The sequence below is a fragment of the Trachymyrmex cornetzi genome, unplaced genomic scaffold (assembly GCF_001594075.2).
Source record: "Trachymyrmex cornetzi isolate Tcor2-1 unplaced genomic scaffold, Tcor1.1 scaffold733, whole genome shotgun sequence".
Lineage (NCBI taxonomy): Eukaryota > Metazoa > Arthropoda > Insecta > Hymenoptera > Formicidae > Trachymyrmex > Trachymyrmex cornetzi.
The window spans coordinates 206,443-218,070 of NW_017300063.1; the positions used below are offsets into that span (position 1 = coordinate 206,443).

At 34.2% G+C, this 11,628-nt stretch overlaps 1 protein-coding gene across 1 annotated transcript in view; it reads right to left on the reverse strand.

The window, feature by feature from the left end:
- Positions 1–3,041: 3,041 nt before the first annotated feature.
- Positions 3,042–11,628, reverse strand: part of Rfx (regulatory transcription factor Rfx) — an 11,704-nt gene continuing 3,117 nt past the window's right edge. Inside the window, exons 2-17 of the mRNA XM_018518080.1 lie at positions 9,336–9,658; positions 8,638–8,830; positions 8,281–8,325; positions 7,772–7,877; positions 7,596–7,695; positions 7,363–7,515; positions 6,692–6,814; positions 6,080–6,261; positions 5,544–6,006; positions 5,162–5,291; positions 4,985–5,082; positions 4,395–4,550; positions 4,081–4,283; positions 3,859–4,012; positions 3,638–3,689; positions 3,042–3,521 (exon numbers count right to left, since the gene is read on the reverse strand). Coding sequence (XP_018373582.1) covers positions 3,478–3,521; positions 3,638–3,689; positions 3,859–4,012; positions 4,081–4,283; positions 4,395–4,550; positions 4,985–5,082; positions 5,162–5,291; positions 5,544–6,006; positions 6,080–6,261; positions 6,692–6,814; positions 7,363–7,515; positions 7,596–7,695; positions 7,772–7,877; positions 8,281–8,325; positions 8,638–8,830; positions 9,336–9,658 — 2,525 coding nt within the window. The 3' untranslated portion in view covers positions 3,042–3,477. The remainder of the gene's footprint in view (positions 3,522–3,637; positions 3,690–3,858; positions 4,013–4,080; positions 4,284–4,394; positions 4,551–4,984; positions 5,083–5,161; positions 5,292–5,543; positions 6,007–6,079; positions 6,262–6,691; positions 6,815–7,362; positions 7,516–7,595; positions 7,696–7,771; positions 7,878–8,280; positions 8,326–8,637; positions 8,831–9,335; positions 9,659–11,628) is intronic.

Below are 11,628 nucleotides of genomic sequence, written 5' to 3' on the forward strand. Positions count from 1 at the left end.
TTTATCTGTCTTTCTTCGTCTTTATAAAATAAAAGGCACGGAGTTCCTTTTTTTCTTTTTTCCCCCCCTCACAATATTGTTTCTTAGATATCGTGCAACCTTATTGAGAATTCAATAAAATGCTATTTAATTAAAATACGTTGAATAAAGTATGCAAATTAATTGATTCGCTTTATCATCGTGCATAAAATGTGATACTCATTCTAAATCAGCAATTTTAACAAGTCATTCTCGAATGTTATCATTTGTGCTGCTTCATACATCAAACTGTAACTTTTACTCAAGTGTAAAAATAACAATGCGAGACATTCAATATTTTATAGTGGAAAAATGGTGTGGACGCTAACCATAATATACTCAGTAGAGGCACTTCGAAAAAAAATGCATGGTCATGCAGATTTCATGCTCAAAGATTTTGTTTCTAATTGAAATACAATGTGGCAGGAACGTACATATGTGTACAATTTAAGGTGCATTGTTTCACGTTTAATGCATTATTTGTTCTTGTTTAACATTCACTTGGAGAAAAACAAAATGATGGTAACTATAAAAGTGACAACTATACAAGTTTTACATGTAAAATTGATGTATATGTATGTGTGTGTAGTTAAATAAACTATCTTATAGTTATTCAATTATATACATTAATTCTACATAGAAAGTTTATATAGTTGTCACCTTTATGGTTGTCACTATTATGTTTTTTCTAATTGTTCGATGAAATAACGAAGAAGAATACCTAAATAATGCATTATGCGTAAAACGAAAGGCAATAAAAGTATCTCCTTAAAAGTATTACTGATAAATAGATAGAGCACTATAATGTCTATTCGGTCACTGAATTGTTCAACCATTAACATGATGGATGATGGAGATCACTGGAGAAAGTGCCGATACAGTGCCTCTATTGAGTATGTTAACTAAAAGAGCACTAATCTTACGCTCTATAACATCTACGCGCAATAGTGTTTTTTATTATAAAATTATAACATCAGGATATAAAAATCTCGATCTGCATAAGCGGCCTCGTTACTCTTTTATACATTCTCCTTTCTTATCTCTTAGCGAATTAATAGCGAATTTGAAAACTCGCGAAAATGTAGAATTCGTCAGCGTGTTTTGTTATGCAAATGTTACAAAAAAATGAATTAAAAGCTATGCAATGGTGTACTTTGGTTTCGTTGAAACTGCGCGTTTTTGTACGCATTTACATATACATATATATATATATATATATATATATATACATATATATTGTATATTTATATGCGTTAAGGAATATTTAAAAATATTTTTGACATACATAAACGTGTAACAGGTTATCCCCGTGAGTTTCTTGTGAACTGTATAATTTACTTAAGATGTACAATCAAGATGTATAAATCAACAATATTTAAAATATATGAAAATTATTATGGAAAAACAGACGTGCTGAATTATTATTTTTCGGTATTACAATACAATCAATTATCATCGACTTTTTTCTTTGATTAAACGTCTTCGATGCTTGAGAAGCAACTTCTTGTGCATATACAGAACGATTCATTATAAATACTCATTTAAAATGTAAAACCTGCCCCTATATTCTGTAACTCGCTTTTTTATCATGTACAAAATCTGCGCATAATACGATACCGTTACTGTCATAACGAATTATAGAATACAGAGACTACAGGCTTAAGCGGCAAGCACAGACTCTTGCATAACGCATAACATGTAATGCATAAGAAAATGAACCAATCAAAGTTCTTCGTTTCCTTTCTTTTCATGAAATAAAGAATTCTGATTGGTTGAATTTCATATGCCTTATGTGTTATGCATTAAGCAAGAGTTTCTGCTCCCCGCTTTATTCTGTAATTTTTAACTCAAATTGTCGTTATAACGCCGATGTGCAATTTTTTTACAATGATAAAAGAGCTGCGCAGTGGCGTATTATATGGCGTAATATAATAATAACAAAACTTGCGTTAAGAATTACAGAATAGACCTGTTGATTCGACTTCGTCTTCAAATAAATAAAGATGCGTATAACCGCACAGCACGTGCAACTGAGTAAATATATATTAAATCACCTTAAATAATGTACATAAACAAACCAAACTCAACATATGAAACTCTCAGCGATACTGGAGACTTACATCCTAATATTTTTACAATACAAAAGACGCTATTGGAGTGCTTATGAATATACAAAACATATACCGACACATATTTTTACTGTAGGCATTCCCAACCGACTTTTGAAATGGTTGAAGATGCTCGTATCGCACTTATCATATATTCTGTAGCTTCTTCTTTAACTTCAACAATCGTACGTATTTTCATCTGCTACACTTCATTAATGTATATACATCCAACGTATAAGACTCACACTGTATTATTCTATCAGTAAATTAAAACAATCATGGTACTCGCGTCTTCTCCTCTCTACCTTTCTTTCTTTCCAATAAAATTTTGTACTATTTGTTTAATTATACTGAGAGAATAGCAACCGACTGCAATAGAGACTGTTCTCAAACGAAATCTCCACACAGCGTCGATGTGTTCAATCAATAAATTACGTTAAAAAATATGAATGTCGGATATATGTGTGTGTGTATACTTTACAAGTTTTTATACCGTTACAGCAATCTGATATTCCGATAGGAATATTTTTGACATATTACCGTCGGTAGGGCGGATTTTTGTAATTGGTTTGCGTGTATTGTGCAAACTAGAATTCGCGAGCAAAACATAGGTGAATCCTATCCTGTCGAGATAGAATTTTATTCTCTCGCGTTTTCCTCTGCACAAAATGATGATCATTTTAAGCCCACTCAATATAGTTTCCTCCAAATATGGTCAAATAATCTCTATTCATCATTATAATAAAAACGGATATGTATGCTTTAATGCACTTTCAGCATTATTGTTGTTTTATGCGTTTCGGACATAAATACGAATAAAATCTAAAATTTAGAAAATAAATATTTTATCTTTAACGAGTATTTTAATAATATATGTCATGCTTATTTATATGTACAAAAAAGTTATTCTCCTGATAAATACTGAATAATGATCCATAGAAAACACAATCGAGTGGGCTTTTCAAACGTGATCGAGGGCATGACAAATTCATGGTCCCGTATACTTTAATTTTTTTCCAAAGATGTTTCGACTAGATTTGATATATACTAACGTACTAAAATCGTGCCAGCGATACTTTAAACCTGCGCCATACCTGTATATGAGACAAGGCTTCGCGGAGTACAATACCTCTCTATATCACACAGACTTACTTGAATTGTATACGTCGTAGGCATTATGCAAAAATCCTCTTGTTATATGTCGTAATTATAATTTGACGTTATACAAAATAATAATTTATGAGACTAGTGTGTTTTTCTCTTGTAGTAGGCCTGCATGTTTTCGTGCTAGTATCTTCGCATTTTCGTGTGCTATTGGTTTACTCATAAACTAAAGGGTGTAGGCACACAGTTAGCTTAGCTTTATACGTTTTGGTTGGCTCGCATTAGACGCATCTAAAATTCAATTTGTGACTTGTACCGAATGAATTTTTACATAATAATAAAAAGATAATATTTAATTGTTCTAAGAACAATCAAATACCTATTGTGTAATATATAATGTGTCTCACCTCCATTGGACGTTGCCCCAAAGCTACTAACTAAAGAGTAATTTTGACTTTTCTGAAATGGAAACAATTATTTAATATTTCGTCGTACAATATAAGTAAAATCAATTTGCGAGATTATAATAGGTCTTTGAGAAAAATATTGAGATTTTGTCCAAGGATTTCAATTAGGTAATCCAATGAGATCAATATAATAATCAATAAATGCATTAAAGTATACTAACGTCTCCCATTACAGCTATTGGCGTAGTCCCAGTTGCGATAGCTACTTGGTGCTCTATTAAATAAAACATGTACTCGTCATAAAGTAATCTGATAAGATGAAAAGATCCAAAACTCGCAGCACTCCTCAAAGTGAGATCTCGGATAACCATCGAGCTGTGGAAAGACATAATATATAAATTTAATTGAAAAAATATTCGCTAATACGATAGAAAAATATATACCTATAAAACGACCACTTAAGCAAAAATTGACGTGCAGCTTTAGCAAATGTTGGCTTCTCCTCGTGTGGTTTAAGCGCTTGAGTAACAACTCCTTTCAACCAGATCGCCCAATCTTCCAATGAATTTTGTTGTTGTAATGTTACTTTAAAATCCGTTTCAAGACGTTGTACCATCCCATAGTCACATTGGCATACCCAGGATGCCTAAAAAGATAGTTGCGTATGTTACTTCTTCGTGAATATATTGCATGCGCATAAATTAATATTAAAACAAAAAAGGAAGATTATTTAAAAATGTTCAAAATGTCAACTTACTTGTTCTTGCACGTTGTGAAAGTCAACGCGATTCAGGTCAGCTAACATTTGATTAATTTGACTAGAATTTTGAAGTACCGCTCGCGCGGCCTGTGCGAGATGATTTAATGATGTATAACGCCTTAAAGTTTGAGCAAAAGCTGACACTGCAGTTAACTGTAACCAAATATAATTATATTACATATACTATGCTAACATATAATTTTTAACAATGATTAAAAAATTGTATAGAATTTTTCAATATTTAACAAATTAAAGACAAGAATATCAGGGGAGTTGTCGCGGTAATTAGTGTTATAATTTATGTTGTAATTGTGTGAAACAGTATTTTAAGTTATTAGTCTTATATATCTTATTAGTACACATGTGACATTATTAAAGTGTATGTATATATATATATATATATATATATATACTTTTTTATTATTTGCGCATTAATTACCGCGACAACTCCTATTTCCCCTGACATTATTGTCTTCAATATAATTTTTAGAAATATATTTTTTGATATCTTTGATTCTTTTTCTCTCTCTCTCTTTTTCTTTCTCTCTAACGGTATCCTTATATAATTGATTCAAATAAGACAATACTTTAATTTGCGTCATTTCTTCAGGACAATCGGCCATCGCTGACTGTAACCAAGATTCCAATCCCTTTGCGAAATTACGGATAGATTGCGTCAATGAACCTTGCCAGGACAAAAAAGAGCATTTAATACGTAGATCTAGACAGAATAACAATAATAATTTAATCTTATAATAACGTACTTGGTATCGGTCGCAATACGTTAGGCATTAAAACATCGACTAGATTCTGATAGAATGTATAGTCCACTTTTTTTATAAAGTCTTGTACTCCCGTACACTGACACATCTGATATAGTTTGGTTCTGAAAAGTAAAAATAAAAGATATTTATTGCGTATACGTTAAAAGCTTAAAACAAATTTGAAACAAATTAGAAAAATAATTACATATTAATTTTTTATGTAAAAGATAAATATAATTTTTTTGAAATATATTCTATATATACATATATATATATAACAAGAAATTGGGTTGCCATTGCCCCTTCGATATCACACAGTGTCTACAGAGAGAAAGATTTATTTGGACTCACAACTTCTATTTACGTTTATTTCATTGAAAAAATACTTCTCCTCTTCACATTCATCACCGTTATTATTGTCCTGGCTACGCCAGAATTCTCTCCAAAGGCTCTCTACCGTGGCGAATTCGAAATTCAGCACCGCATCCAAGAACGCTTCGCAGTGTTCTCTGTATATGCTACGGAACGTATCAATATCTTCGAGGGTGCAATCCTCGGGCAGGGACGAGTCGTGACTAACAAAGATGTCTGGGAAATCGGGAATGGCGCCACTTGCTTCACCGAGATACTGGTGATATTGTGGCGATGAGGAATTGGTGGAAATATTCGTGTTCGTGTGCGCGTTATTCTCGTAAGAAGAGTCCTGTTTTTGATTGACAAATTTGAATCGCTTGGCTTGAGAATTTGCGCTCTGCTGTTGTCTCGATGTGCCATCCTCGTTCATTACAGTTAGCTGTGAACTTGGCTTAACACGAATTCCATAATAATGATACTTTGAATTTCCCCTACAATAAAAAAGAATGACAAACGTTATCAATTTGATAAACACTATATTTTCCTAATTATTAAGCCTTTTACCTAGTGCCTAAACGCCTAGTTCTTAAGCCCAAGAATACAGAACGTATTAATTTGCCGAAACTAGCTGCGTTCACAGGATCCAATTTGTTTTCGGAGCAATGGCGTAGATAATGATTGTAAAGTGTTGATCTTGGAAGGGACACGCCGTCGGCGGTTTCGTAATTCTCCAATAACCAATGGACCTATTTTTTAGATTAATTGCATGAGAAATCAGTGCTTATATTTTTTATAAATAAAAATAGTTTTTTATTGAATAATATATATAAAAGATAAAATAATTTCACTAAAAATAAAAAGTCAAACTCAACTGTTCTACGCAAAAAATTATCTTATTAAAATCTTTTCTAAAATAAATTTATATTAACAGCAAACAAAAATAAATTATCGTTTTTTTTTAAGATCTATTAATTGCATTACCATTTCTCATGTTTCCTGCAATAGATATTCCACGAAAGAAAACTTTAAAAAATGCATAACAAAACATTAGAACACAATACAAAGCAATTTTAATTAATAAGACATGCTATAAAAAATTAAAAAGTTAAAGATACTGATTAGTATGCTAGATAAGCTATGAAATGCGGGGAATCGATTTCTCTTTTTTGGGCTTACGGTGGCCTGGGAGACTCTAGTAGCATGCGTCACGTTTGCCGCTGTCTCTTCCACGGTGACAGTGGTACCTCCAGAATTACCGCTGATCAAGTACGCCCCGCCACCACCGCTAACCACAGCCTCCTATCAAACAACCCAACATACCGATGTTTTGTTAACCCCCGAATTAAGAAATAAACAAAGATGTACTTTTTGAAACTACTAATATTCGTAATTCTGTTTGCAAACTTTAAATTGGAAAAAATCCGTAATATAGTTATTTTAGAAACTACAATGAGAAAGGTTAAAGCACATTCATTTATATACAAAATGTTGGAAAAACTACTTGAGTACGAAAAATTAATATAAATTTTTTTTAGCTCTTTTCGAGAAAATCTTACTATTACACTACAATTTACTGAACCGCCCTGTTTGTAGCATACATTCTTGCCAAAAACTCTTGAAGTTATAAACAATTATTATGTAACTCCGTTAAAACTATTGTATTAAAAAACCCCTAATACAAATTTTGATGGCTCATATAATCATGCAGAGCACAGATCCCCATGCCTGCAGCCATAAGGCATAAATATGTATCGCCACAAAAGTATATATTAATCATTCAATGTAATCGAGACCATTTTCTAGCGTCTGAGAGAGTAGCCTGAGAAAGTCAAGAACATGCAATTTACCGCCGTCTCTGTTTGTGGGCTGGTGCGCGTGGCAGCTGCGGATATGAGCGTGTGGGTCGGATCTGCATCTACTACGCTCTGTTGAATCAAGTACGTGCCATTGCCCTGCGACAACAGTTGTCCAGTAGTCGAATTCGTGCCTTGTCCTGTGACCTGATGTAATATAAATAATGTTAATATTGTCAACAATTTTATCATAATAATTATTGCACTTTATTTGAACATGCAATTACCTGTGCATACGTGACTGGCGTTGTTGCTGGAGTGTAGTATTGACCGGAAGCTGGAGTATACATTGCTCCCGTTTCGCCGACAGCGTAAACAGGATATGTCCTACATAAAATATTTCGTTATTGTTATAGAAAGCGTTTAGTAAACTATGAATAAATTATAAGCACGAGATATTTACATCTGACCATTCGCTGGTATATACGTGGAACCATCTCCTTCGACATATTGAACGTAAGTTGGATGAGAGATCGACTCGGACCCCACCGCCTCTGCGTCACCGGACACTAAAAAAGAAAAAGAACATAGTTGAATGTATTTGAATACATTCAAATGAAAATCATTTGTATCGACACATAAAACTCGCATGAAAACGCAAGAAATTTTATTTTCACGTATTATCATAAGCGTTATCTTAGAAATTTCCTTAATAGCCGAAAGGCATTATATCTTTAATATTGTACTTGGAATGAAGATTGTTTTGTAAATGATTAACTTTACAGGTTATAATCATATTCACGTTTGTCGATGACTATGGTGGTGATAGATATAGATGAAATAAACCAAATAGTATTAAATATTGACGTATAAGAATGCAATTTGTTTATTGATCTTATAATTTCTACAAAATAAAAATGTATAAATAATAAAGAGGACAAATAAGGCATGCTGTTTATATTCTGCCCTCACCTACAGCTGTTGTGAGGGCTGCGTAGGATGATGAATCACTGGTGCCTAGTATGGTCAGAGTAGAAGTACAGAGGTGCATGTTTTTCAGCAGCATGGAAAGGGCCAAATCTCTACTCAAACACTATAATTTTTCAAACCGATCCTCATACTCACCGTAAATGGTAAATTTTATTTGCAATTACTTAAGTTTCATACTCGATATTAATTTCTATTTATGCCTGTGTACAATCGGTGCTATCTGCAGTGTGTGATCGTTTGCAACTTGATGATTCGCAATTAAATTTGTGCATATCGCAATAAGATCAAATAAAGATCAAGTCCTCACTATTAGATAAGAAATTTATGTTCAGTTATTACCTGTGACTGTTATATAGTGCGGGGAACCACTGACAATGGTGCCAGCCGATGTAGAAGCAGCGTCAGAATCCACTAATGCGTGCTGACCAGAATGAGTAGTATTGACCACTACCTGTGCTGTAACATGCGCTGGCGTACCTGTTGAGCCGTTGGACGAATCTGCAGCTGTATCAAGTGGATCCTGAACCAATAACTAAATTATTATTTATAGTATGCGTGTCCTCATGGCCCATAACTTGATTTTATAATAGAAATAAAAAAAAATTATATATGCCTCTCGTACGTATGTGAATAGTTTTATGTTCAAGATAGAATTGACTTGGATTTTATTTCAACATTTGTATATATCACTCTTATCAGTCGCTAGGAGCAGATGGCTCAAATATGTTATCAGATTGGATATACAGCATCTATAAAAGTATGCTGCAAACAGATGCTATATCTATAAAGATTATGTATATATTGAATCAATTTTTATATATCTCTTATTATATTCTCTATCTTATAATTACAATAATAGAGAGTACCAGAGAGAAGGAAAAGCAATTTGACATGTATATAAATTGCATTACAAGACGTTTTGTATAACAATGACGTTACAATCTTCATAATTCTTCAGAATAATGAAAATAATCATTCTCCTAAATCACACGGGCAAAAGGCATAACAGAGAAATAATGCAGGATAATATTACTAACCTGAATAGGCTGTAAGTTATTTGGACTGGAAGCGTCAGGGTTTGTCACGACAGTGATGAACTCTGGTTCTTGGCCTCTGGCAGACTGAGTCTGTGCTACACTGCCACCGCCACTGGAACTGGAAGTAGTAGTCACGACAACCACATTTTGCTTAGAATCCACCCCTACCGCTGTGGAGCTACCCCCACTGTTATTAGCCCCGGTGGATGCTGCTGCGAGGGCATACTGGGCTCCTGTCGTAGTCATGGCAATCACTCCTCTCTCTGCACCCACTGAGTCGTCGCCACCACCGCTACTACCTCTCCGCTGCTGGAGAGACGAATCTATAACAGAGATACACACATACACCATCTCACTAAATATCAATAACATCTTCCACCAGACCCAGCGGAGAGATCTTAAGAACAACATGCCTCTACAACCCCAACATCAATATCGCCTCATCAAAACAAGAATATTATTGGTAATTATGAAACAAGATACATAAGATTCAAATATAATCTCATAAATATTTTAAAATAAAGTATCACCTTTAATATCTCTCCTTTGATATAAATTATTATATATCTTACAAAATTACATAAAATCTAATTTAATTACATAAAATCTATTGTATAGAGTTTGTAGAGTACAGGAAACTCTTAAAATTGTCTGTAAATTAAAAGACAAAAATTTTCACATATAATTATGTTTTAAATATTAAACTCGTCTTTTAAATTATTTATTATTTCCTTTAAAAATGTGAATAGAATTGAAACTATTTTCTGTACAATAGCTACAAGATTGTTAACAAATTAAACTTATATTGAAGAGCGCTAAGTACAATCGTGTAAACCAAGTTATCGCTAAGGAGTAACGAGAAAGAAAGAACAGAGAGAGCCATATATTCTGCTACTGATTTTCTAAGAATAACGACTTTAGCTTCGGGACGAAAAACTGATCTTGAATCGGCGAAACGGCTTTCGGGAATGAGCTGACAACAAGCGCGGCGCGCGCGTTGCCGAAGGAACGTCACGACAAGGATAAAATCGCTACCCGCGTCCCGGCCGTCGTCCTAACCTATATCGCAAAGATCGCAATATAACGTACTTTCCTCGCAGGTGCGACGCATTCAATAATCTGCAGATCAAAGGGAAGCCCCGGCGGGCTTGCGATACGAATGGAACACGTCACTGCCATTATTACGCGCGTATATCATGGTGTATTGGCGCCGTGTACCTGTTGGGGCGGCACTGCAGGTACCAAACACAATGTATCAAGGGGAAGAAATCGGCCGGGGGCCGGGGAGGGAAAGGGAGAAGGGAGAAGGGTGAAAAGGGGCGCGCGAGGGGTGTGAGGGTGTCCCAGAGCCACGGTGCGCTACCCACGCGTGACTGGACACAAGGCTCGCTTTAAGGGGGTTGGAAGGTTGGAACGTATAAATGAAGGCGGCACAGGATCACGAAAGCAATTAGAGAGTATTATCCTGAGTCCAGCGTTACAACCCTCAGCTCTTTTCCTCTAAGGATGGACCGGGGGCTAATAAACGACGCACACTACCGCGTTAATACGCATCGCGAGGGAAAGGTGGCCATGCCATGCTTCTTCCCTGTCTCTTTACGTTTCACTTCTCTGCAAACTGTGCAATAAAATATATAAGATACATCATTTTATTTTATCTAGAGTATCATGCCTCCGTTCTAATATTAAAAATATAATATGAGATCCCCCTGTTAAATATAGGGGAGCCGTATGATAAGAAAATCGTAGCATTGTTACTCGACGGTATTGATCAGGAGAAAATTGTGTAATAGGATCTGATGTTTCCTATTTTTTTTTTATATATCCGTACCAACTAATTAATATAAGACTTGGTAGAGAGATGCACTAATATTACATCAACATAGTCCTTGCTCTAGTGAAGCTAAAAGCCAAACTCATGTTAGGCTTATTTTTTTTAGTTAAACTTTTTAACTCATTTTTTCTCATTTTTTTTCCATGTTGAAAAAAAAAAGAAAAAAAAGATGATGATCGTGCAAAAAAAGATCGTGCTAAAAAGATAACCTTACGAAAAAAAATTAATGAAAATATTCATTTGAATATGATAACTTTGTGTCACACGTGTAAATAAATAATTTTTTTAAGCTAAGATTTTGAGAATATTTAAATATAATTAAATTCTTTCATGTTTCTTTAAATAAAGCTTTCTGTTCTATTATTTTTTCTGAATATATACAGGATGAATATTAATGTGTGTGTGTGTGTGTGTGTGTGTGTGTGTGTGTGTGTGTGTGTGTGCGTGCGCGCGCGCGCG